The 26,539-nt window shown below is 40.0% G+C and overlaps 1 protein-coding gene across 1 annotated transcript in view; it reads left to right on the top strand.

Annotated features, from left to right (window-relative positions):
• JPH1 (junctophilin 1) overlaps nucleotides 1-26,539 on the top strand; it is an 88,722-nt gene that overhangs the window by 49,009 nt on the left and 13,174 nt on the right. Inside the window, exon 3 of the mRNA XM_064267858.1 lies at nucleotides 17,556-17,674. Coding sequence (XP_064123928.1) covers nucleotides 17,556-17,674 — 119 coding nt within the window. The remainder of the gene's footprint in view (nucleotides 1-17,555; nucleotides 17,675-26,539) is intronic.

Here is a 26,539-nt window from a genome sequence, read left to right as displayed (position 1 = left end):
AGAAGTGTGATGTAATTTCTCTTTAACGCCTCCATTACCTCGTCATTCTTAGAGATAATTAAAAAAAAAAACAGTTGCCATCAAGTTGATTGACTCATGATGTTCCTGTGAGTATCCCAATGGAAATGCTCCGTAGAGTTTTTGATGACTGATTTTTTTTTTAGGTCTTTCTTCTGAGGCATCTCTGGGTACATGTGAACCTCCAACCTTTCAGTTAGCAGTCGAGCGCATTAATCATTTGCACTACCCAGGGACTCCTTCTTAGAAATAATGACCCATTAACTCCTTTGTTTATGTTAATCTAGGAATGTACATGATCTATATATGTACCTATTTTATATGATAGTAATTTCAGGGAAGCAGAAGATATCATAAGCAAGTTATTAGGACTATGTCTTTAAAAGTGCTAATAGTAATCACTGAAATCGTAAAAAGAGGTCAGACTTGGTCGCTGTCTCTTTCCTCCTTCATTTTGACCTAGGAAAAAGAATTCTCTCAGCGCCTTGTCTCCTGTATTCTCAGACCAGCAAGTAGGAAAGAGTCTTCCTCACATACTTGTTATGCAAGGAAAATCCTGATGGCTGTTAGCGCAGTTACATTAAAGGATTTGAAGCTCCTTTAGGAACATCATACTCCCGTTATCTGTTGTGATGTAGCCACAATTATACTCTCATTGGCAGCATCTCCATGGCAGGTTCTTGATCCAGACTTGTAAATACATGACTTATTGCTAAATACAGTTACGCATAGTTCATGGTTTTTACTGGGTATAGTTCATGGCGAAAGAGTCTCACATTTTTCATGTCATGCTGCCTTTGAGAATGAGTTTGGACAATATCTGAGGTGAAGAAAAGAAAAGCTAGGAAGAACTTAAGTAACTTTCTTACCTAAAACAATACCAGGGAGCTGATAATGCATTCAGGAAAGAAGATGACGTTTATTGAAAGTTGGAATTAGCTCTGTGAAAGCATATAGAGCACTAGAAGTGATATGGGATTTATTTTGAGTTGTGTTTTCGTAATATTCAAATCACAGCTATATTTAGTAGCACTTGTGTACCCACTAGTAAAAATAAACATCTCTGTTTTGATTCATTTCCCTTATCTTTGTTTTGCTACTATTTACATAAGTTTGGAAGTCCTTAGCCCTGATTACCTGTAACCAAAAAGTCTACTAATGGCCTCTTCTTTGTTAGGGGCATTTAAAAGTGGTTTCATATTAATTGCCTAGTCTATATAGATGAATACTTTTTTTAACATAACATTTCTAAGGTGGTTTTCTGGCTTATCCCAGAAAACAAAAGCACAGTCTATTATTTACTACCTCTGGGATACTCAAAGATCAAGTTTATTCAGCAGAAAATCAAGTAGAAACTTGGCTGACAGCAGGCAAATTAGGTAAATAAGCAGAAATCTGGGTTTCTGTATTTCAGCTCCTCTAAACCTACTAGATGGATATGAGTATGTAACTGGTCTGGATTTTAATTCTACTGCCAGCAAAAGGAGTAGATCGATACTAGCTTCACGTACAGGAAGATCTTTAGGTAAAAGTACTTGACTTGTAAAATATTTCCTTAGAAGTTTTAACTGTCTATATTGTTAACTTCATGCTAGATTGATAATTCTGGCTTTAGGATAGCTTTGAAAGTTTATAAGATCTCAGCAGCTGGTGTTCTTTAAATTTTTTTTTTTAATTTTTAATGAGTAGAGGGCATTTCTGACCCATTTTTCTTCTCCCAGGCAACAGCAGAACTCCAACCAAGAACTTATACTTTCTATCTAGCACCAATACCAGCTGCTGTTGAGTCAGTTCTGACAGAGTGTCAGACTAGAACTGTTCTCTACAGGGTTGTTAATGGCTGGTTTTTGGGGAGTAGATTGCCAGGCCTTTCTCCCAAGGCACCTCTGGGTAGACTCAAACAGCCAACTTTTTGGTTCGCAGCCAAACACATTAACCATTATGCCAGCCAGGGACTCCCTATCTAGCACAGGAGTGTATAAATGATCGCAGCGGATGGAGGAGGGGGGAGTGCAGCTAGAACCAAGTGTTTGTTAAAATGTCCCCTTACAAAAGCTCAGAAACTTGAGAAATGAGAAATCTGGGTTTTTATGTGCATATAGTTTCTCTTAGGAAACCCTGGTGGCATAGTGGTTAAGTGCTATGCCTGCTAACCAAGAGGTCAGCAGTTCGAATCTGCCAGGTGCTCCTTGGAAACTCTATGGGCCAGTTCTCACCTGTTCTGTAGGGTTGCTATGAGTCAGAATTGACTCGATAGCAGTCGGTTTGGTTTTTTGTTTTATAGTTTCTCTTAAGGCTCTCTCAGGAAATGTATTAAGATACTACAAAATTCAAACCTGGTCAGGAAATTTGTCTTTGAGAAATTATTCTAAAAATATTCTGATTGCACTCAGCCAGGAGCCAGTGAGATCTTTTTTCCTTTAATTATTCTTCATTTTTCTCAGTTTACTCTTAAATTTTCAGTGCCTGCCCCATCGGCCCCTGCCATGGGTACTCCTTCCCAGGAGACTACCACTGCCCCACCTATGGGGTGATAAAAACCTGGGGAGTGGAGGAGGGGAGTAAGGCAAGCTAGTATGTATGCTCTAAAACCTTACAAAGCTTGGTTCAAAGCCAGAGCCCGATTGGATTATGTCAAAAAGGGAAAAGGTGCCACGTGCACTTGCCGTGTTTCTTCACAGAGCAGGCCAATTTAAATATAGCCTACTACCACAGCTTGTCCAGAATTAAAATAGCCCAGAACAAGTGGCAAATGGCAGGGAGTGAGGCTCTTTGCCAAGAGCTGGCTAAGGGATGGGAAAAACGGGCTTTGAGATAGATGTTAAAGGCTAGAGTAACAGCAGCAGCTAGCTCCTCTGCTTCATAACTTAAATCCCGTCCAGCACACACTTCCAGAGCAGAGAAGAGAAGACTGGGGAAAACACTCAGAAGTTTAGAACGACACTTAAAAATCTGAATAAAGTGTACTGTATGCTTATTTTAAAAATTAAGTCTGGTGACTGAAATGCAGCCTCAATGTTTTCTCATCAAGTCAAGGGCAACACCATTGCAATTAGGTTTTCCAGGCGTAGGAAATATTTTTAACCCGTGAATTGAATTACATTATAACCCTGTAATAAAGCCTTATTTGACAAAGGAGCCTGGTACTGTACATAATGAAATTATAATTAGAAATTGTGAGCATCCCTGAGTTAACTAGTTGTCACGGCAGTGGTAGCGGTGAGTACATGAATTTTTATCTAGTGTTTGTGTTAAGCTATTCATTCCTGAAGTGTTTTCTTTGTTTGGCTGGTTGGTTTTTAGTTTTTCTTCATGTCAACTCTGTCATGTTCCCTCAGATTCAAAAAAAACAATGAACGTTTTATTAGATAGAAGATAATAGCTACAGTTAAGTATTTGCCCCAAATTAAAACAAACAGAATAACCTCCAGACACTCAAAATAGTGGTTATTTGTTGGTGCAGATGTTTCAATCAAATATGATACAGTAAAACCTGCAAAAGCTGGAATCTATGTAAGGCAGAAGCCTGTCAGAGAAGGTTTTTAACTCAAATATTTTCCACTAATAAACTGCACCCTGTCAAAGTCGGAAAACTTTCGAGACCGAGAAAAACAAGGCAATCCTGCCAATTTCAGCTGTCACAGGTTTCACTGTATATACCCAGAAAGAACATATTAAAAATGTATGTATATATTTACCTGTACTTATGTATTTTTTTTATGTATTCTTTCCGCAGTCAGAGTCTTAGAACCAAGGTAGACAAGCCGTTTTCTGAAATTATGCTGGTACCGTGGAAAAGTTATTTCAATGAGTAAACTTTGAAGAAGCTATTTATCATACAAAAAAATGTCACCTGGGGTGACGTCATAGTGTCTTAGGGCTCGGGGTATGACAGCAGTGTCTACCTCACACCAGCATCAGAACCTTTTTCATTTCACTGTGTCATATAAGAGCACTCATTTGAGATGTTGATACTGTGGTATCTCAGAAAAGTGTTGCAGAGAAACTTCATGTTTATAAATAATTATTGCTGCCAGTGACCATCTACCAGAAATTTAAGGGATAAGAAGCTTTGACTCTACCACCAGAATTGTAGAGTAGTCAGAGCAGGATGGTGTTGTGTGCAATATATATAATAAGTAGGAAAAGAAAAATTAGCAGATATTTACATTCTACTTGTGTGCCTGAGTAGTGAATACAGTATTTTAAAAGCATTTCTGCCGTTGTTGTTAGTTGCCCTTGAGTCAGCTCAGACTCACACAGACCAAAACTAAACATTGCCTGGTCCTGTGCCATCTTCATAATCACCTGCATGCTTGAGTCCATTGTTGCCTTCCAACCTAGGGGACTTATCTTTCAGCACTGTTTCGGACAATATCCTATTGTGATCCATAGGGTTTTCATTGGCTAATTTTTGGAAGCAGATCGCCAGGCCTTTCTTTTAGGCATTTGTAAATCATTAAGTATGTTGAGGTTTTGTTTGAGGGAGAAAAATATCAATAGTTAATCATGAAAAGATAAGAACTGTAATACTGGACATCAGAATGAGGATTTGGGCAGCAGTAAAAAAAAAAAAAAATGATAGGCCAGGAGTGATTGTTTTAGGAGACACAAATTCAAAAGTGATCTGAAACCTGAAAGTGTCAATGGGAAGATAAGGAACAGCAGGATGTTTATAACATTAGTGAAAGCCCCAACAGAGCACAGATGTGAACAGCAAGCAGCTCACCAACCCCAAGCTTCTACGTACTGTCTCCTGCTCCTTTCTTGGTTGGAAAGAGGCTTAAGTGCCCTTCTAACTCTGAGAAATGAATGCCACTCCCAGGGCGTTCCAGTTCCTCTTTGGAAGAAGCTCTGTCTACAGGGCAGCGCAGCAGGGGCCACACTTACTTCTGAGGGGATGGAGGTTCCTTTAGGATAGGCTTCTTCTGACCACCGTGACTGGCTCTGATAGACTTCTGGGGTCATCGATGTCCCTCGTCTTTTCAGGGTAACTAGGAGGACTCCACATGAAACAGCAAAAGGGCTTTCTGTGCCCTGCATTTTTATCCTGCCAGAATGGAAACTATGATGAGTGGGATGTGACGTTTCAGTCCCCATTGTATCTGTTGCAGCATTATTCTGATCCAAAATTATAATTAATGTTTTACAGATTTCCATCAGAATTCTAGAGAGCCTCTCATGGCTGCAGTGTTCTCTGCCTTATGTGCAAGGGGAGTTTTCACATTTTTGGTTCAGGTGGGGACAGGGTCAGCCAGTAAGGTGAGGGCCTGTCCTTGGGTGGCCAAGTCTGTTGTCATTTTATTAATGTGACTGTATTGAGAAGGAAGGAAGAACTAGTTCCGGTGATCTACTACCAGATAAAACTTAGCACATTTGGGAAATCTCACATGGAAATTATAGCCCAATGCTCTGAGGCAAACCTGGAGACACCAGGAAAAAAAAAAAAAAAAAAAAGCAAATCCATTGCCCTTGAGTTGATTCCGACTCATAGCAACCCTATAGGACCGAGTAGAACTGCCCCATAGTGTTTCCAAGGAGCGCCTGGTAGATTCGAACTGCTAACACTTGGGCTAGCAGCTGTTGCACTTAACCGTTATGCCATCAGGGTTTCCAGAGAAACTAGAGCAGCTGTCAAATACGAGCCAAGCAGCAGGTAAAGCTTTGGACCTGAATAATACCATTGAACAACTCTCCACCCTGAGAAGGGCAGGCTTTGGGGTTTGGCAGGTAGTTCTTCCTGCTGTTTCAGAGTTCAGTCTGACATTCCCTAGTTACAAGATGACAATCACTAGATTCTGAATTCCTGGCCTTCAAGGGAAGTCCTTAACCCAGTGGAAATCACATCCTAAATTTCCCCCTTGTTCTTGGAATGCACAGCATTCCTCCGGTGCCTGGAATTCTTCTTGAAAGTTTTTGGACTTGGTCTGAAGCTCTTATTGGTGAGGAATATTTCCATTCAGGGTACTACATCTGTCTCTGAGGAATGGAGCTTAGGAAGGCAGCCCTACATTCCTCAGTGACTGCAGCAGGACTCCATCAATCCCACCAGCAGTCATGGCATCCTGGGCCCCAGAATTAATTAATTCTACCATGGAGATACTTAAAGGTTAAAAGTTCATTGAATGTGTTTAGAGTAGATACCCAGGCTGACAGCTGGCTCCTGGTCAAGAATATTCCGAGTATTATAAGCACCATAATATTGAAGCAGATCATTAACAATCCACCAGAACCAGGAGGAAAAGATTCCTATTATTTGAGCCAAAAAGTTTAACATGATTTTTCTGCTTACTTTATTTGAATCCTACCTTGCATTTCTCTAATGAAATATCTCTAATGAAGTTTCTCCATGTACATGCATTCATCTTCAAAACTGCCTTTGTCCACCCAAACTATACAAAGTAGTACTTTTATTTAAAGATATTAAACAAACAAACAAAAAAAGGTAGCCCTGTGTCTTAGTTATCTAGTGCTGCTATAATGGAAATACCACAGTGGAGGGCTTCAACAAACAGAAATTTATTCTCTCACAGTCTAGTAGGCTAGAAGTCCAAATTCAGAGTGCCAGCTCAACCAGAAGGCTTTCTGGCTGTCGGTTCTGTGAGAAGGTCCTTGTCATTAATCTTCCCCTGGTCAAGGAGCTTCTCAGTGCCAGGAACCCCAGTCCAGAGAATACGGCATTGCTTTCCTGGTGGTATGAGTTCCCCATGTCTCTCTGCTCACTTCTCTCTTTTTTGTCTTTTATGTCTCAGAAGAGATTGGCTTAAAACACAATCTAATCTTGTAGATTGAGTTCTGCCTCATTAACATAACTGCTGCTAATCTGACCTATTAACATCATAGAGATAGGATTTACAACACATAGGAAAATCACATCGGATGACAAAATGGTGGACAGTCATAATACTGGGAATCATAGCCTAGCCAAGTTGACACACTTTTTTTTTTCATTTTTATTTTGATTTAAGTGAAAGTTTACAAATCAAGTCAGTCTCATACAAAAACTTACATACACCGTGCTGTATACTCCTAGTTGCTCTCCCCCAATGAGATGGCGCACTTCTTCTCTCCACCATGTATTTGTGTCCATTCAGCCAGCTTCTGTCCCCCTCTGCCTTCTCATCTCCCTTCAGACGGGAGCTGCCCACATAGTCTCATGTGTCTGCTTGATCCAAGAAGCTTAGTCCTCACCAGTATCATTTTCTGTCTTATAGTCCAGTCCAATCCCTGTCTGAAGAATTGGCTTTGGGAATGGTTCCTGTCTTGGGCTAACAGAAGGTCTGGGGACCATGACCTCCAGGGTCCTTCTAGTCTCAGTCAACTATTAAGTCTGGTCTTTTTATGAGAATTTGAGGTCTGCGTCCCACTGCTCTCCTGTTCCTTCAGGGATTCTCTGTTTTGTTCCCTGTTAGGGCAGTCATCGGTTATAGCTGGGCACCATCTAGTTCTTCTGGTCTCAGGCTGCTGTAGTCTGTGATTTATGTGGCCCTTTCTGTCTCTTGGGCTCATAATCACCTTGCTTCCTTGATGTTCTTCATTCTACTTTAATCCAGATGGGTTGAGACTAATGGATGCATCTTAGATGGCTGCTCACTAGCATTTAAAACCCCAGACGCCACTCCCCAAAGTGGGATGCAGAATGTTTTCTTAATAGATTTTATTACGCCAGTTGACCTAGATGTCCCCTGAAACCACGGTCCCCAAACCCCCAATCCCTGCTACGCTGGCCTTCGAAACATTTGGTTTATTCAGGAAACTGCTTTTAGTTTAGTCTAGTTGTGTTGACCTCTCCTGTATTGTGTGTTGTCTTTCCCTTCACCTAAAATAGTTCTTGTCTACTATCTAATTAGCGAACACCCCTCTCCCTCCCTCCCCAGTCTTGTAACCGTCAAAGAATATTTTCTTCTCTGTTTAAACTATTTCTTGAGTTCTTATGATAGTAGTGTCATCCAATATTTGTCCTTTTGCAACTCACTGATTTCACTCGACGTAATGCCCTCCAGATTCCTCCATGTTATGAAATGTTTCACAGATTCATCATTGTTCTTTATCGATGCGTAGTATTCCATTGTGTAAATATACCATAATTTATCCATTCACCTGTTGATGGGCACCTTGGTTGCTTCTATCTTTTTGCTATTGTAAACAGTGCTGCAGTGAACCTGGGTATGCATGTATCTGTTTGATGTTGACACACATTTTGGGTGGACACAATTCAATCCATAACACCCTGGTTTATTTACTGTATTTTACACAAATAACGTGTACCTTCTGCATTTGTTCACTGGCTGTGCCCTCTCCCTTGAAGTAATTTCACAAGTGCACTATGCTAATTTTTTTTTACAGTAACATGTGGAAGAGGATTGGCATGGTGGCACTTGTGAGGGTGCCTCTAGGAGGGAGGGTGTGCCCAGCAAACAAACACGGAGGGCACGTGTTATTTGTGTAAAAATAAGGTATTTGTTGATGCCTCCATTTTCTCGATATCCTTGGATATCATTTTTTTCTCTTGCTTATTGGAATGAACAATTTCCGTCCTCAGTTTAACACAGCAAATGCTGAAAATAGATAAAATCACAAGAGAAAATGTTTTGAGACCCTCGTGAGGAAAAAGAAGAAAACTTTCTTTTTAAGACTTCAGGAAGAACTTGATGATTTTCTCATATTTTAAACTTGGAGGTGTTAATTACCAATTTGGGGAAGACAACTATGAGCTGGATGAATCCATATATTTTTAATACCACCTAAAAATGTTCCTGCTAGAGAATAACCTTGATGAAAACCAAATCTTTCTTATAATCTTTAGTAAGATGTTGTCTAAGCTGTGTTTATTTTACTTGAAAGTCAGCCAACTGGTTTAAAAATATTAGTAGAAGAAAGCTCAAAATTTGCATTTTTTAATAGGAGTTGTAAATCTATTAAAGAATTGCGTAGAGAAGTGAAGAGGGTGCTCAAACTGAAGGAAAAGCGTGAATATAAGAAGATAGAAAAATGGATATAAATGAATTTTTGTAGCAAAAAGAAAAAATAACTAGAAAATTAATAATCAAATTTTTGCTAAGGCACAAATCTAGAAGCGTAATGAAGAAATCTCTTTTCAAAGCAGAGTTACCAGGCTGTATCGTAAAGGTTCAGAGACCTGTGCTCCACCCAGTTCATCCTACTGAATAGCTATGTGATTTTAAATATATTCCTAAGTCTCTCGGAATTTTCAAATTACCTTCACATTTTCCTCTTGATTCTAACTTAACCCTTTCTCTTTATCTGGTCTAAAGGCCACTGTGGGCTACATATACTTCCTCCCCATCCAAAACTCTGTGGTTAGTTACGTTATGCTCCCCTCCTCCCTTCTCCCAGTCTCTAACCCTGTATCACAGCCACCTACCACCTTCTCTGCCTCTCTCAGCAAAGACAGCCCTGCTAGAAAAAGATGCAGAATTATGTGGGCCTGAAGTCGGGGCCTCCTGGTCTCATTCAGCAGTTCCAATACTCCATTCTTCCGTTCCTTGGAACTTATATACGGTGCTGATTCTAAATCTTCCTCTTGCTTTAAGCCCCAGATTCTCCTAACCAGAGTACTAATAATGGCCATTTATCTATTAGTGCTAAATACTTGTATCAATCAGTTCTCATACCAGAACAGTCCTACAATTAAATATTGTTCACATTTTACAAGAAAGAAAATCAAGGCTTAGGTGCCCAGTCAATAAATGATAACCAGATCAGTCTGGATCCAAAGCCCATAGCACTCTTGGCCTCCTTGAAGCTGATAGCCCTTCAAATAACCTCAAGACATTGCATCGACTCATCAGTGTTTTTCTCTCTCTCTCTGTTCTCCTTGCTTCCTGCTATCCAATCTGGAAGTCCTTCTTTCTTTCTGCTCATCTAGGACCTGACTCCAACAATAGCCACGTTCTCAGAGCTTTTTCATCTTCTCCTGTTCCCTGAGCATCTTTCTTCCCACCTTCAGACATGTAGTCAGCTCTTTTTCCCATGAGTAAAACGTCTTTTCACTTGACCCAGCTAATCCTCTGGTTGTAGTGCAAATTTTGTCCTTCCTTTCTGGGTCAAAAGTCTCCAGCATGTAGCACACACCTGCTTCCTCTACTTCCTCTTGCCATTTCCCCATCAGCTCCCTACAGCCTGGCCAATGCCATGACTTCAAGTAGAACTGACCTCTCAAAGGTCCTCATCCAGTCTAGCAACCATTTCTCAGCCCTCACCTTGCTCAGCCTTTCCAGCACACTGCAGGATTAACAAACCATTCCTTCTTCAGATGGTAATTGTTTCATGACAGCACATAAATCATCCAATCAGCTGGGAAATAAAAGTGCAAATGCCCCTAGGGGGAAGCCGCGTTTGGACCTGGCCCCCTTAACTCTAAGGAGGGGCACATGATTGATCCAAGAACTTTGAAGAGTCCTACTGAAAGTTCATCTTTTACCTACATGCTCCCACCACTCTGTTGACTTCGCCGTTTCCTTCACTGGGTCCCTAGAACACTTTTTTCTTGGTCCTTGGTTCATTGCTTTGTTGGTTCACTTATTTGGTGGACTCATCTACCTTTCATGAACTCATCTTCTGTGTTCATAATGTCCGCATTTATGCTTTGACCTTTAATTTGCATTACAGCCACGTGTATGCCTGTGGTATGTAAATTTCTCCTTCTCTAAAGCTGAGCTTGTCTTCTTCTAGCCGTCTCCTCTTCCCACCTGCCAGTTTCCATGTGTAGTAAGACCGTTCGTCTGTATACCATGTTCGACATCTTGGACTTATCATTTATTTTTATCTCCTCTTTATTCATTTATCCATTCCACTGAAAATTTGTTGAGGACAGCCTCTGTGCCAAGCTGTGTGGTAAGAGCTAGCAAAACAGGCATGGAGCCTGTCCTCATGTTTCCAAGTTCCTACGCTTCTTCCCTTAAAGTGTCCATTGGTTATTTTGTTCCTTTACTGCCATTACCCTCTTTAACCCTTATCGTGCCATGACTGGGATTAGTGCAGCAACTTCTCATCCGAGAGCCCAACCTTTGGTCTTTTCTCTTCACTTCCTCTGGGCACTGGTGGCACAGTTGTTAAGAGCTACAATGCACTATAGCTACTAACCAAAAGGTTGGTAGTTTGAATCCACCAAGCCACTCCTTGGAAACCCTGTGGATCAGTTCTACTCTGTCCTGTAGGATCACTGTGAGTCAGAATCGATTTCATGGCAACAGGTTTGGGTTTTTTTTTTTTACCCGCCTCTGGGCACATAGGATGCTCAATAAATACGTATACATCAGGTGATTATATTTTAAGTTGTATTCTCATTTAATGGTATGTTTTTTAATGTTAGAATGATCCACATTAAAAAAGTAAACTTTCCTCCAGAAATCATTTCAAGAATGAAATGTTCCTTAAATGTGTTTACATCAGATTTTTCTCAATGCATATGTACTACATAACATAGGAAGGCAAATCTTAGACAAGTTGTATAAAGCCCAGAATAAAGTAAAAGCCAAGTACTTGGCATATTCCAAATGAGAATTAGAAAATGTGCTTTTAAGCTGGCCAGTGTATCCAGAGAATCTTGCCTTTAGGCTTATTAAGTTTACGGTCAAGTGTTAGGGAATAAAGTCTGTAAAGCACTTAAGAAGGAGGACTCATTTTTCAAATTTGAAAATGTTCTGATTATAGACAAAAAAAAGTCTCATAAAAGAGGTTGAATAGTAGGTTCTGTTGTCCCACAAAGTTATTTCATACATCCCCTGAGCATTAACACACTGTGAGCAGCGAGGGTTCAGAAAAAATTTAGTATAACAAGAGCTTATTAATCCAGGAGTAAATTTTTTTGTTTTTTAATATCCTGCCAGTTTCCAAAAAGGATTTGCAGGGTGTTATGAGTCACATACATAATAGCATTCCTGACATTGGGTCCACGGAGTTAAAGCCATGTAATTAGAGAACTATACACATATGTTGACGATAATTTTACTGCAGGTTTCCTGGTGGCTTAGCAAAAACAGGAACAATCGATTATATAGTTCTTAGCGTATGATACAGGGAAACAGTCTCATTTATCATCAGAGACCAGTTTTTTCCTGGCACTAAATTCTTAAGAGAAATTTATCACCTAGGGTCTTTATCAATATGACAATGGGCAGCATTTTACAAAAGGTATATATAAACATTCTTCATATGAATCTTGGTTCCTGCCATGTGCCGTTGTTAAAAAGCCAACAGTATGATATTAATTCCGATTCTATGAAGGCATTTCTATGACAGCCAAAGTAATGTGGTTTGACTTTATTTCATTGACAAGAAGTGTCTGTGACCTAGACTTTGTGGGTTCAGCATAGTCCCTGACTACTGATGCTTTCAAAGCCTGTATCCTAACACCTCTGTAAAAGTGGACTCTTAGAAGATCACATGCCAAACTTATATAGCCCTTAGTTTACATTTTATATCTATACAACTTGATATTGCTTTTAGAGGAAAAGAAGAGAGGAACTCTTGCCTTGGAAAAAGGACAACAATATGCTGCTAATGTGACATTTTTTAAACCAGGAATTATGAATTCCGTCTTGAAGTTACTATTCCAAATCCTATCTTTTTTTGTATGTGTGTAAAAAAAAAAAAAAAAGTAACTTAGAAATTAACATTCAAGAACTGATAGTAAAGATGGGGACCCATAAGAAATAGTCTACCCGAATCAGATTTCTGAAGGTTGGGCATTAGCAGAATCATTGTCCAATCGAGATTAGAATCTTTATCTGCCATATCCATTAATAGATGGGTGTGTGAAAGATTGAAAGCTAGAAGTTGGGACAGACATCTGAGTTGTACACTTTAGCAGGAAGAAGAGCTGCTGAGCCTTGCTGGGTCAGTGCTATCAGAGAACTAAATCAAGATGGGAAGACCAGTTTCTTTCTTGGTGCAGGTAACTTAGAAATCATGCTCTGACCATATGTAACTAAGATCAGTGGAGCCCGGTGGTTTTTATCCATATCAGGAGTATTCTTTGCCTAGTGGACTAATTTCTTCTAAAATGGCTACAACTGTAAAAAAAAAAAAAAAAACACAAGTTAATTGGGTTTCTCAAATCTAGGTCTCTTGTAAGTGAATAATGTAACAGTCCAAAAGGAAGACTAACAGGTCATATTTTTTGCATTTTTTTATGAGTGATATCATACCCTAGGAAAGAATTTTTTATTATCTTCAGGCATTTTTAAGACATCTTGAAGGGAAATGGTCTGTAGGGCCTCAAGGATAGAAGCAGGGAGAACAGACCTGTCATTGCAGTCACACAGGTGAAGGATGACAGTGGCTCTGACCAGGGCGGAAGCCATGGGGGAGCGAGAAGTAGTTGGATTTAGGATATATTTTGAAGGTAGTGCCAACTGGAGCTGCTGATAGAGTGGAGGTGGTAGGAGAAAAGAGAGGTGGCAGGAATGACTCAAATGTGTTTGGCTTCAGCAACTGAAAGAATGGTATTCCCATCTCCTGAGATTTGGATTTTTATAAGCAATTGCTCTTATTTTTAAATTTTACTAATAGTCAATTTTCTGTAATTACTGGGACCCCCAAGCAAATGACATCTGTAACCCTTTACTTTTAACCAATACTTTTAAGCCTTTATTTTTAACCAATTAGATCATACCCTCTGCTGAAGCACTCAGGAAAGTAACTTTGATTTAATATGTAACGAATGAAAAAAAAAAAAAGATGTTCAAAAATAGTATGATATTGTTTGAAGCAGGTTATTGTTAGGAAGAGAATACATAAAAAGTAGAAATAGCAAAACTCCTGAATGTTGTATACAGTTTTACTTATTGAATGTTTTTTGTAAAAACATTATTCAATGTTTAAGAAAAATTGGAAAGCCAGATTATTTTGTTCTGAGTAGAATGACACGACAGCTTATGAAACACGATTTCAGCCAATTAAAAAAAAAAAAACTCAGATACTCATCAGATTTCTGACGGGAAAAATAATTTATAATTAAATACTTATTTTAGATGTAGGCGATGCCTAGCATTCAGAAATTTCCCCTTTACGGTTTCCACTGTTCACAGTTGACCTTTGCAAGGCTTATGTGTAAGGGGGAGCCACTTAGGTGCTGGATGAGCTTATTCAGATACCGAGGTCAATGTCTCAATATTGTTTTGATGGCTTCACCCAAACGTAGTAACTCTCAATGAGTTAAAATTTTATTTGTTAAAAAAAAAAATAGAAAGCCTACAGCTGATATCAAACTAAAAGAAGTTGTTTTATTTCATTTTATGGGTGAAATTATATGTAATAATTTGTAAGGATCTGAAAACTTGTGAACGACAGCAGTCTTTTGAATAAATGAAAGGCTTCTTGGGTACCCAGGTTTCCTTGTATACGTACGTTTTCCATGGGACCAGCTGCAGCAGCAGGGCCTCCACTTTGAGTTTTAGCTTATCCACCTAGACTTTCTGGCCTGGACCACCCCCAATCCCAACCCCATGAACAATGAACAATGGCGTGTCTTACCAGTTGGCTGATTAAAGGGATCGTGTGTAGTGCTGGAACTGAGCCTAGGATTTGAACACATGAATTCATTAACCTGAGCCAGAGTCAAGCCCAGGTTTCTCCTAGGCAAAACCTAGACATGCCAGCGGCCTGGCCACACAAAGCTGGTGTAACGGCAAACTTAGGATGGGTTCCTTTTCTGCTGCTCGTTGTCAAGCCCAGGGCTACGAAAAGCTCTTGAGCAGACCTCTGGTTTCAGGCTTGACTGTGATTTTGCCTCATCTTAGAAAGAATTGTGCAGTAGCACTGAGCAGGGCAGGTGTACTTGATGGAAAGGAACCTTCCTGTTAGGTCTTACAGGATAGAACAAGCAAAAAAGTAAAGGGTTAAGTATAAAAATCACCTGAAGCTCCACTGATGCTGTGCTTCCAAAATATATTTGTAAGAAAAATTAAGCTGTATTTGCCTGTTCTTCTCTTTCTGCTTAGCATACTGTAAAAAGTGGTAGTGTTAACACTACTATTTATTTGACTAAATGGTGGTGTCATGATTGTATCAGAATAAATTGTTTGTACTCAAGTGTTGTAAATTTATCATGGAAGGGCTAGAAGATGTTATAAGGCAGCATGGTTGTATTCTTGTGGCTTCATCAATTATGATACATCAATATAATTAGGCTCTAGCTAAGAATAGCAGATAAAATGGAAAATAATTCTGGGAAGAAAAGGGTTGAGATTCTGAGAAACTAAAAGAACATAACAGAGTGCATCCATTCATCTCAAGCCCAACACACAGGACTAAAACATTATCTGTTATCAAAGTCATGGCCACCTGTGTGTGGACTACTATAGCCTATTGTTTAGGAATATGGTCTTCCCCTCTAGATTTTGTTTCCATTTCACATTTCATATCCAGTCCCTTCTATGGCCGATACCCTATAGACAAAGATCATCTAAAACATGCTCCATGATTCAGAAATAACAGCTTGAGGATTGAAAGCTGATCTATTTATTTTTTAGAAACGACCTAGCTGTTTGTGAAGAAGCATCTTTAATTCCTTTATTCACCAAGTGGGACTTCAGTAAATACTATGTGCCAGGCAATTGTATTCTGTGCATTGTCCTGCACATTGGGAATATAGTACCAAAAAAACAAACCCATTGCCGTCTAGTCCATTCCAGCTCATAGTGACCCTATAGGACAGAGTAGAACTGCCCCATAGGGTTTCCCAGGAGAACCTGGCAGATTCAAACTGCTGACTTTTTGGTTAGCAGTTATAGCTCTTAACCACTATGCCACCAGGGCTTCCGGGAATATAGTAGAGGACCAAATGTAAAATGCCCTCCTTCATGAAGATTACATTCCAGTACCTCAGCCCTCCAAGGTCAGCTTGGTCCTAAGTAGGAGTGAAATGGGCCCAGTGAGCACTAACTGAGAGGAGAGAGTCGGAGAAAGTAATTTGTGAATGGGGCCTCTACCAGTTAGCCCCGCAGGCTCTGGTCAGCTCCTCCCTTTTTTCTTCCTGTGGTCCCAGGCATTCAGTTTGCTGGCCTCCTCCAGTTGCCACCTGTGTGTTCTCCCCTTAGACCAGCTAGAGCACAATGCCATTTCCCAACTTTTCCTCTCTTCTGTGTCTCTAAAATAAGTTCAAACATCTCTTTTAGACTTTTTATTAAGCTTTTACTTAGAGTAACCTATAACCCTTCTTAGTGCTAATAAAAGTATAAAGAATTTATAAAATTATAAGAAATAGATGACTGTGATCATCATCTAAATACTAATTGGACAAGGTCTTCTGCTTTGGAAGTGGGTGGCCTAAAGTTCTGTGTTTTACCCTACAAATCCTTCTTCTTGGGCCTTGTCTTGTAAGAAAACCTATTCTTTTCCCTACTGCCCTCTCCCTGGCCCTGGTCCTCTAGGAAGATAGGTTTCACTGAGTGAAGATGGGCCAGGGAGGAGATGGAAGACTGAAAGAAATGCAATTCCTCCTCATCCAACTTTGCTTGGCTCCTTTTTGTTTTCATACGAGAAACAGACTTAAACATCAAAGAACTGGCCTCCTGAGCACATTCTTAGGGCAGATCCCGTGGTGTGCTACAGCCTTCTCCTGTAGGGTACTGAAAGCCAATTAATTACATGCATTTCTTCCCAACTTCACATTCAATGACATAAAGTTGATAGCTTGGAATCTGCCATGGTGGGAGTATTTACACCATGGTAATCAGCAAACAAGGAGCCCTGGTGGCACAATGGTTAAAGTGCTCCATGGAGCAAAGACTCCACATTCTGCTCCTGGAAAGATTACAGCCTAGGACACCCTATGGAGCAGTTCTACTCTGTCCTGTAGGGCGGCTGTGAGTCGGAATCAACTCAACAGCACTCAACAACAACGGTCAACAAATGGAGTCCCTGGGTGCAAACAGTTAATGTGCTCAGCTACTAACTGAAATGTTGGAGGTTTGAGTCCACCCAGAATAAAGGCCTGATGATTTACTTCCAAAAAACCAACCATTCAAAAACCCTATGGAGCACAGCTCTACTCTGACACACATGGGTTTGCAATGAATCTGAATCGACTTGATAGAAACTGGTAATCAATAAAATTATAAATCAGTTTTGTTTTGCTTTTGTTTCAGAGAGCCAATTTGCCTGGACACCACTGGGCAGATCCTTCTTAATCAAATTGTTACACTGATTCTACACCGTAGGAATGAAACCCATGAACACTATATTGATTCATATGCTTTAATTCTACCAGCAGTAATTTGGGAGGGGACGCCAACCAAAATTAACAGGAGATTTGATCCAGAAAGTTTCAAAAGCCAGATTTGGCATCAAGCTGCACAGATTTTGTTCATACTTTCATTTCTTTTAAGAACAAGGACAATTATAGTTTCATTCATATTGTTTTCATTGAAATATCACAACAAAATGATTCTAAAATTTGCTGTTGCAGGTGTTGGGCCACGATCATAATTAACATTACTTTTCTTCAGATTGTTCATGTTTCCTTAATTGAGTGCCGCCTTGGCTGACTTGCCCTCTTGTGCCCTGTGTAGGACGGCTCATGCAAGGGTTAAAGCAGACGCCGCGGACCAGGCTGCGCTGGCCGCCCGCCAGGAGAGTGATATCGCGAGAGCTGTGGCCAGGGAGCTGTCGCCTGATTTCTACCAACCAGGTAAAAGTTTTCCTTTCAGAGGAGACGTAGGAGCCAAGCCATTGGCTCTTAGTTTTCTTTTGACGTTTCCTTTTCCTAGATCATCATTCTTTATTTAACTACGAGGTCTGGGAGTCTTGAGTCACAGCAATCTGGAAAACAAGTGGGAGGACGTGGTAACAAATACCTTCTGAAGTCAGAATATAGCACTGGAGATTTGCGTTATTCGCTTCTGTATTTCCCCTCTCCCCACTCCTCACCAGCAACACATAAGGAACAAACGTTGAGCCAGTAGCAATAAACAAAACCGGAATCTAAAAGAAGTATTTGATTCTAAGAAATTATGTTAGTGTCAATGCAGATACTATAATACCCCAAATTCAGAGGCTCCTGGAACAATAATGTTAGCAGTGTGAGAAGAGCCAGTAAGTATTGTGACTGTTGTTTTTTTAATATATCTAAATGAAAGCTCCAAAGAGTGTGGCTAGGAGATAAAGCCATATACGACTTAAAGACCACTGCACAGATTGAGAGGAAAATGCATGTCCTGATGGAAGAAATGGAGATGACAACCTCAAAAAAGTGCATTTTGGTTATCTGCCTCTCAAATGTTATGAAATAGCAATAAATGATTATTTGCAATAGGTTTAGAAACTCACTTCCTGGTAGTTTCTTAGTAGACGGTTTCCATCCTTTTTCATACTACACTGGTGTTTTTGTGTTATATTTCAAAGTGGCTGTAGTCACCTTTCTGTATGTGTTTCTCCATTTTTTTATAAACAATCTTCCTAGTGATTTTTTGAGATATCAACTGATTTCTAGGTGAAGGGACCTACCCCATCAAATCTTCTAAATATAAAAAAAAATTTTTTATAAGGATTTTCCTTATTGGTTTTTATTAAATCAAGGTGTCTAACTAGCACCCTGTCCCTAGCCCAGCAACGTGCACAACATAGGTGTTCAATACATGTTTTGTTCACATGAAGGTGATCACATTATTGGAACCCACATAGCGTCACTGTGTCCAAATGAACAAGGTGAGTCAAAGTGCAAAGAATAGTAAGATCCACCTAAAAGCTAGAAACTTGGCTATGATAAAAGATGTAGGAACAAGAAGGAAATGACATGGAAGTTTTTATTTTTCTGCAAAGAAAGAAGACAGTGAAAGGCCAGGTTAAGAAGACAGTTTTTCTAACAGAAAGGCTGTGGGAGGGGGCCCAGTCTGATGGCTAATTGATGGATACAGTCATCATAGAGTGACATGTGTGGTAGTTCAAATCCAAGGGAGGCAACCAATGATAATGGGGTTTTGTCTTTCCTGTGCATCTTTTCTATACCATCAGATGGAATTTAACTCATTTAATAATTATGTGTATTTTGTTAAGAAAAGGAAACTTTGCAATTTTTGTATTGACCTCTGGTAGAAATATTTTCTTCAGTGAAAGGAAATCACACTTCCTGGTACTGAGGTCCATCAGTGAACTACCTGTTCCAGGGTGTGAGAACTGCAGAAAGCATTCAGCTACCCAAGAGTGATTGTTCTGCTCCTGCCTAGCAGCTCTGCCCTTGTGAAGAACCACTGCAGTTAGAGACAACGCCCTTTCACAAAACAACACTGGGTTTGAACTGTTGGAAAGAAAACAAACTTCCTGTCGTTGTCTGTAAATGATAACTTCTTCGTTCTGTTGTGAATTCTGCTGAAGGATGGGGTTCCTATAGCTTTCCATGGGGTGTTACCAAGAGGTAAATAGTATGGAAGGTCACCCTGGTTTCACAGACTAAAAGGTTTTAAAAGCCTTTTATGGTCTAAAAGCATTTGAGGGAAAAAAATATTGTGGGAAAATGTAATTCCACCCTTTCTTAGCTAAAACAGTTTCATATAAGCAACTTATTTGTCAGTAATGAATACATCACGGCAGCATGAGATGACAACGGGCCTATTTAGGACAAGAGCTATGGGTAAAGGCTGTAACCCCCTTTGACCCACGGCCAGCACTTCCTTTAGGCAACTGTGTAGAAGGCCTTCTCTGTACTGAGTATTATTGATCTTCCCAAGGGAGCATAACTCATGCTTTCCACCCTGCATTAACAGGGTGATCAAATCAGATAGACGTTTTCTAAAAGGGCTTTCAAGTACTTTTCTAAGTCAGGCTGCTTATTTCATTTACATAGCTCAGATATAAATGTTTCCATTGTTTGGAATGCGTGTGTCGTGCGTAGAAGTTGTTAACCCTAGGAAAAGGGATGTCTGTGAAAGCATACATTTTGAACACTATCATGGTAAGTTGTCTGTTTTCAGTTATATTCCAGATATTTTACCATCTCAGTTAAATCTTAGGCTCTTAGTGCAAAACTGTACTGTTCTACGGTTCCATTATAAATGAAGGGAAAAACCTAGCCATATGAGTTGGCTGTACCACTCAAATTGTTAAGTTCTAATAAATAATAAAAAGCATACAAATGTATGCATGTGAATGTATATACAGATTATTGCATGTTGTTGTTAGTTGCCATTAAGTCAGCTCGGGCTCTTGATGACCCCATGTACAGCCGAACGAAATGTTGCCTAATTCCAAACATGCTCACAATCACCAGCCTGTTTAAGTCCATCATTGCTGCTATTATGCCAATCCTTTCACCGAGGGTCTCCCTTGCCCTTGCTGACCCTGTAATTCATCTAACATGATGTCCTCCTCCAGTGATTGGATCCCTTCTGATGACATGTCCAAAGCAAGCAAGTTGGACAGTGTTCTATTGTGATCCATGAGGTTTTTATTGGCTAACTTTTGGAAATAGATCAGTAGGCCTTTTTTCCTAGCCTGTCCTGATCTGGAAGTGCTGCTGAAATCTGTCCACCATGGGTGACCCTGCTAGTATTTGAAAAACGGGTGACATAGCTCCCAGCATCATAGCAACACGCAAGATACCACAGTACAACAAACTGACAGATGGGTGGTAGAGATCATTGCATACAGACACGGAAACTTAAACTGCCATCAGTATGAGTGACACAGTGAGTCACCCCCAAAGAACTTAGAAATAAGATTGTCCTCTAGGAGTTAAACTTTAAACTGAGCCCGTGATACATTGGTACAGAGATATGTACAGTGGTCCTAAGTGATAGAGTGGCTTCAAGAATGGCAAGATTTGCTTACAACCTGATTGAATGTATTAAAACATCTAAGGAAAGAATTCATAAGGTTTTCACTGGCTAGTTTTTCCAGAAGTAGACTGCCAGGTCCTTCTTCTAGTCTGTCTTAGTCTGAAAGCTCAGCTGAAACCTGTCCACCATGGGTGACCCTGCTGGTATTTGAATACCCCTGGCATAGCTTCCAGCATCACAGCAACATGCAAGCCACCACAGTACAACAAACTGAGAGGTAGCATATGATCAAGAACTGATGGTACTGAAGGAAGAAGTCCAGGCTGCACTGAAAGCATTAGCAAAAACTAAGGCTCCAGGAATTGACAGAATACTAGTTGAGATGTTTCAACAAACAGATGCAGTGCTGAAAGTCCTCACTCATATATGCCATGAAATTTGGAAGGCAATTACCTAGCCAGCTGACTGGAAGAGATCCATATTTATATCTATTTCAAAGAAAGATGATCCAACCGAATGCGGAAATTATCTAACAATATCGTTAATATCACACACAAGTAAAATTTTGCCGAAGATCGTTCAAAAGCAATTGCAGCACCACATGGACAGGGAACTGCCATAAAATTCAAGCTGGATTTAGAGAGAACATGGACCCAGGGATATCATTGCTGATGTCAAATGGATCCAGGCTGAAAGCAGAGAATGCCAGGAAGATGTTTACCTGTGTTTTATTGACTGCAGAGGCATTTGACTGTGTGGATCATAACAACTCATGGATAACACTGTGAAGAGTAGGAATTCCAGAACACTTAATTGTGCTCCTGAGGAACCTGTACGTAGATCAGAAGGCAGTCATTCGAACAGAACAAGGGGTTACTGCCTGGTTAAAAGTCAGAAAGGTGTGCATCAGGGTTGTGTTCTTTCACCATACTTATTCAGTCTGTATGCTGAGCAAATAATCCAAGAAGCTGGATTATATGAAGAAGAATGGGGCATCAGGATTGGAGGAGGACTCATTAACAACTTGTGTTACGCAGATGACACAACCTTCCTTGCTGAAAGTGAAGAAGACTTGAAGCACTTACTGATGAAGATCAAAGACTGCAGCCTTCAGTATGGATTACACCTCAACATAAAGAAAACAAACATCCTCACAACTGGACCAATAAGCAACATCATGATAAATGGAGAAAAGATTGAAGTTGTCAAGGATTTCATTTTACTTGCATCCACAGTCAATACCCATGGAAGCAACAGTCAGGAAATCAAATGACGCATTTCATTGGGCAAATCTGCTGCAAAATACCTCTTTAAAGTGCTAAAAAAAGCAAAGATGTGTCACTTTAAGGACTAAGGTATGCCTGACCCAAGCCATGGTGTTTTCAATCACCTCATATACATGCAAAAGCTGGGCAATGAATAAGGAAGACCTAAGAAGAATTGATACTTTTCAATTATGGTATTGGTGAAGAATATTGAATATACCATGAACTGCCAAAGAATGAACAAATCTGTCTTGGAAGAAGTACAGAATGGTCCTTAGAAGTGAGGATGGTGAGACTGCATCTCACATACTTTGGACATGTTATCAGGAGGGACCAGCCTCTGAAGAACGATATCATGCTTGGTAAAGTAGAGCATCAGCGAAAAAGAGGAAGACCCTCAACGAGATGAATCGACATAGTGGCTGCAACAATGGGCTCAAGCATAACAACAATTGTGGGGATGGCACGGGATTGGACTGTGTTTCATTCTGTTGTACATAGAGTCGCTATGACTCGGAACCAACTCGACAGCACCTAACAACAACAAGGAGGAAAGAGAAAGTCACAGAGGCAAAAATTGGAGAATTTATCCAAACATTTTCCAGAGAAGGAGAAGCCTTAGCGAAAACCTTGGAGTATTGGCTTCGCATTGGCAAAGGAATTTGTATTATGGGGAAGGATGCAGGAAGCTGCCACATAGTATATGGCTTCCTTGGCAAGATCATCCTGACCAAGGAAATGATGTATCAGGCTAGCTCACCCTGATACCATTGGCTATTTGATTCATCTCATGCTCTTTGTCCAGATTCCATGTTCACGAGGAACCTCATAATTTTGGTTAAGCTTTTGGCGGAGGTCTGCCAACAGGGAGAACATGCACTGATGGAATCCGCACAAGTCCCCTGGCTCATGTGACATTTACATTGCTCATGGTAAGCTAATGAATTGGCCTTCTGGTATTATACATCAGCCTTGTGAGCTTTGGTAATGTGAGTCTGCCTCAAGGGATGGCTCTACTTCAAAGTGCTGATGAAACCAGTTTTTAAGCCAGGAAGGCAGAAATAAGACTTTGGCGGGGGAGGGGGGTGATCACCAAAGAAGTAAGGGGATTTGGGTAAGAAAAGCCAGATGTATGGCACTGTCTCACACAGTTTAAATTTCCTTTTGATCAAGGTACTTATTTTGTTTTTAATTTCAGGTGATAATAAGTGGGGTGTAAAATTTTTATATTTATCATTTGGCAAGGGAGCTGGTCATTGGTGAAAAAAGATTGAGAAAAACTGCCCTGGAATGTGGTACATTCGTTACCTTGAGCCCCCTTGGGAGATAGCCAGCCTGCTTCCCAAGGAACATCCTCAACAAGCCTTGTTTAACTGTGTTAGAGCCTGCACGCCCTCAGGTACATTGATGAGTTAAGGAGAAAATTAAAGTATTTATTACCACTTATTACGGGACAGTGTTAACTAGACTTGCATTTCTGGTATGAATTAGAGGTCTTTAGAAATCAAAGCATATTTTCATTAAATAATTGCCTGTGCCTATCATTAATATGTAATATTTTTGGTTAAGAAAAGGGAAGGGTACTGGAGTAGATGACTCTAAGCTCACCTTCCAAACTCAAAATTCTGAATAAATTTTTTCATAGAAAAGGGGAACCTGAGTAATCCATTAGTTGGCATGAAATTAATCATTCATGAGTATTCTGGTTCTTACCACTTATTTATTCTGGTCTATTCAGTTTCACAAATGTGTCTTGAGTGCTAACCGTGTACAAGGCACCACAATGGGTGTTCCATATCTGTGTTCTCAGAAGTCGTGGTATTGTTACAGATGTGGCTTTAAAGTCCTATAGGAAAGTAGCAGTCTTTCCACATAGGATATGCAAGTGATCCTAGTACCCATTATAGAATCTATTTAGAATCTGTCAATCTGGTCCTCTTTCACTGATTGGCCGTCTCCATAGGAAATATCTCATTTCTTCCTAATGGCTACTACTGTTGCTGCAAAGCATTTGATATGGGCACTGCCCTTGTAGACGTTTGTTTTGGAGAGTCTTCCTGGTGCTCCTTGTGCCCATAGCCAGCCCACTGAGGCTCACATATGAAGAACCAGCTAGATAACCTGCTGTTATCCATCTACCATATCTGTTCCGAGCATTTTTGCCAACTCTGACAAGTAACCTTTCAGTGTTGGTGGATGACATGTGCTGAATGCTGTTTAATATTATGTGACGACCTGTGTCTGACTTCTTCCCAGCATGAATCCCCAGGAGAAAAATATCCTTTAGGATTCCTTGGTACTGTCTATAAAATCAGCTGAAAATGCTGACTGCAACAACTATCAACATGTGTATCTTTCCTCCCTGGCCGGATTTCTGACTAGTCTTTTTAATGAACTGCTGCATCTCATCAACTTTATGTTTCTGGCATTGCAGTGTTGACACGCATTACTACACAGAACAAGTGGCAGGCTCAATGGGTGCCTTCCAAGATTAAGTAGTCCAGGAAAAACTCCTGTCCTCTCTGTTATATTAAATGTTTTGTTTCAAAAGCTCTTAATCCTACTCTGGAAAATCTAACTGTATATCCTTGTTGAGTTTGCCAGTCCTCGCTGAACTGTGCCATGTTGGAACCATTTCCTCCAACTGGGTATAGTTGGATGAAGCTGGACTTAGGTCCACCTCTAGTCGACAAATTTTTTGGTTTTTTTTTTTGCATTCTTTCAGACGCTTGTAACTGGGTGCATCAGGTTCACTTAGAGCATTTGTACACATTAAGGTGTTCAATTCAGATGTATTAAATCAAAATTGGGGACTCACTCCCAGGAGCATCTGATAGGCAGCAGATGAAGGCACTACTCTGCAGAGTCCACTTATTCCCCTAGCCAATCATCCCTGAGTACATAACAAAAGTTGTGCTTGTTAGTTGCCATTGATTGGATTACCAACTCACGGCTACCCCACGTGTGCAGAGTAGAACCACACCATAAGGTTTTCAAGGCTATGACCTTGTGGAAGCAGATCCCCAGGCCTGTCTTCCAAGGCACCTCTGGGTGGGTTTGAACTGCCAATCTTTCAGCTGGTAGTCGAGCGCTTAACCTTTTGTGCCCAGGGACTCCATTAACAAGAGCTAGGAATTCTTTTAAAAATCCACAAGTTGGTGCTAGAAGGATTTCCACTCTTCTAGGAAACTCTTTGAGCAGAACAGATTTTGCATATCACCATCAGATCAATCTGAATGAATACTCCTGAAAGACACATTTTAGAAGGGTGGACATAAGTGATCATGTTAGAGTCATATATTTAGGACAAGAAGACTGTATCCAAAGAGGCAAAACATCAGATTTCTGAAAGCCTAAAGAAGTGATTAGACTGGTATTAGACAGTTAATAAGCATTATAAGAAATACTTTCAAAATTAATCCAAAATATGACTTCATAAGTCCATTAATACAAGTTCCTCCAGTGACCAAATAATTCTCAACTTGGCCTATTAATGATAGTATAAATTAAGAGGTAGGGAAATTTCTATTTTTAAAAGCATTTGAAAATGTGTTTTGTGTGCACGTATTACCGGGTTTGTCCTTTTTCCAGATAGGTAAACATATCCCTTTAAGTGCTGACTTTAAAAAGTCATTATTATTATTTAAAATTATTATGATTAATAGTTTTTCTTGGACAAACATTTATTGGATTGCCTGTTTCTCCTAAATAAATAGCCTCTTGTAGCTATGTTTGTTTCATCAGCCCGTTCCTTACTGGCAGCTGTCACTTTTGTTGGGATCTGTCAAAGCAGCTCCCGTTTCTGCTTCTGACCTGCTGTCTGCGGTGAATGCAGGTAGGATGGAAGGCCATCAGGATAAATTCTAAGGTAGTTTGCATCATCATGATGTCACAACCTCAAAACAAGCACATGGGCTTTGTGCCAGCTTTACTCCTCATGGTTCAATGACTCTTTTCCTTCCACCTTTGAGTGTGTAACTATTAATGTGTGCTGAGTGGATTATTTTTTCCACTCTTCTGTATCCATATTTAAGTTAAACACTAGGTTTTACTGTGCTTTAATATGCTTGACATAGGCACATATATATGCATTTTTATGGAACCGTATTTTGTGCATTTATGGCCTTAGATTGAAGACACAAAAAGTACTTTATAACTTGTATACTTGGATCATTGTTGTGTGGCTTAAATTCAGACTCCTTTGGCTCCAAGGCCTTGCCTCTTAGTTATCTTTGCATAGTATATCTCTACCATACCTACATGGGTATTTCAGTAATGCTGTAAAGTTGAGTAACAGTGAAACACAAATAAAGCCAGCTCAGATGAATTTGGGGTGGAGGGGTGAGGGGAAAGTATGTAAGCAACACACTGCCTTCCTACTCTACCAGCTAATGTCCTTTATCACAGAAGAGGTGGAGGGGTTTTGTAAAAATAAGTCTGCAGTAGCATAATGGTGGGCTTTTCCATGAAAGTTCAATATAAATAATCTCAGTGTGTTTTAAAAAGTAGCTATAAGTC

The sequence above is a fragment of the Loxodonta africana genome, chromosome 14 (assembly GCF_030014295.1).
Source record: "Loxodonta africana isolate mLoxAfr1 chromosome 14, mLoxAfr1.hap2, whole genome shotgun sequence".
Taxonomy (NCBI): domain Eukaryota; kingdom Metazoa; phylum Chordata; class Mammalia; order Proboscidea; family Elephantidae; genus Loxodonta; species Loxodonta africana.
This window is presented reverse-complemented; position numbering and strand designations above follow the sequence as displayed.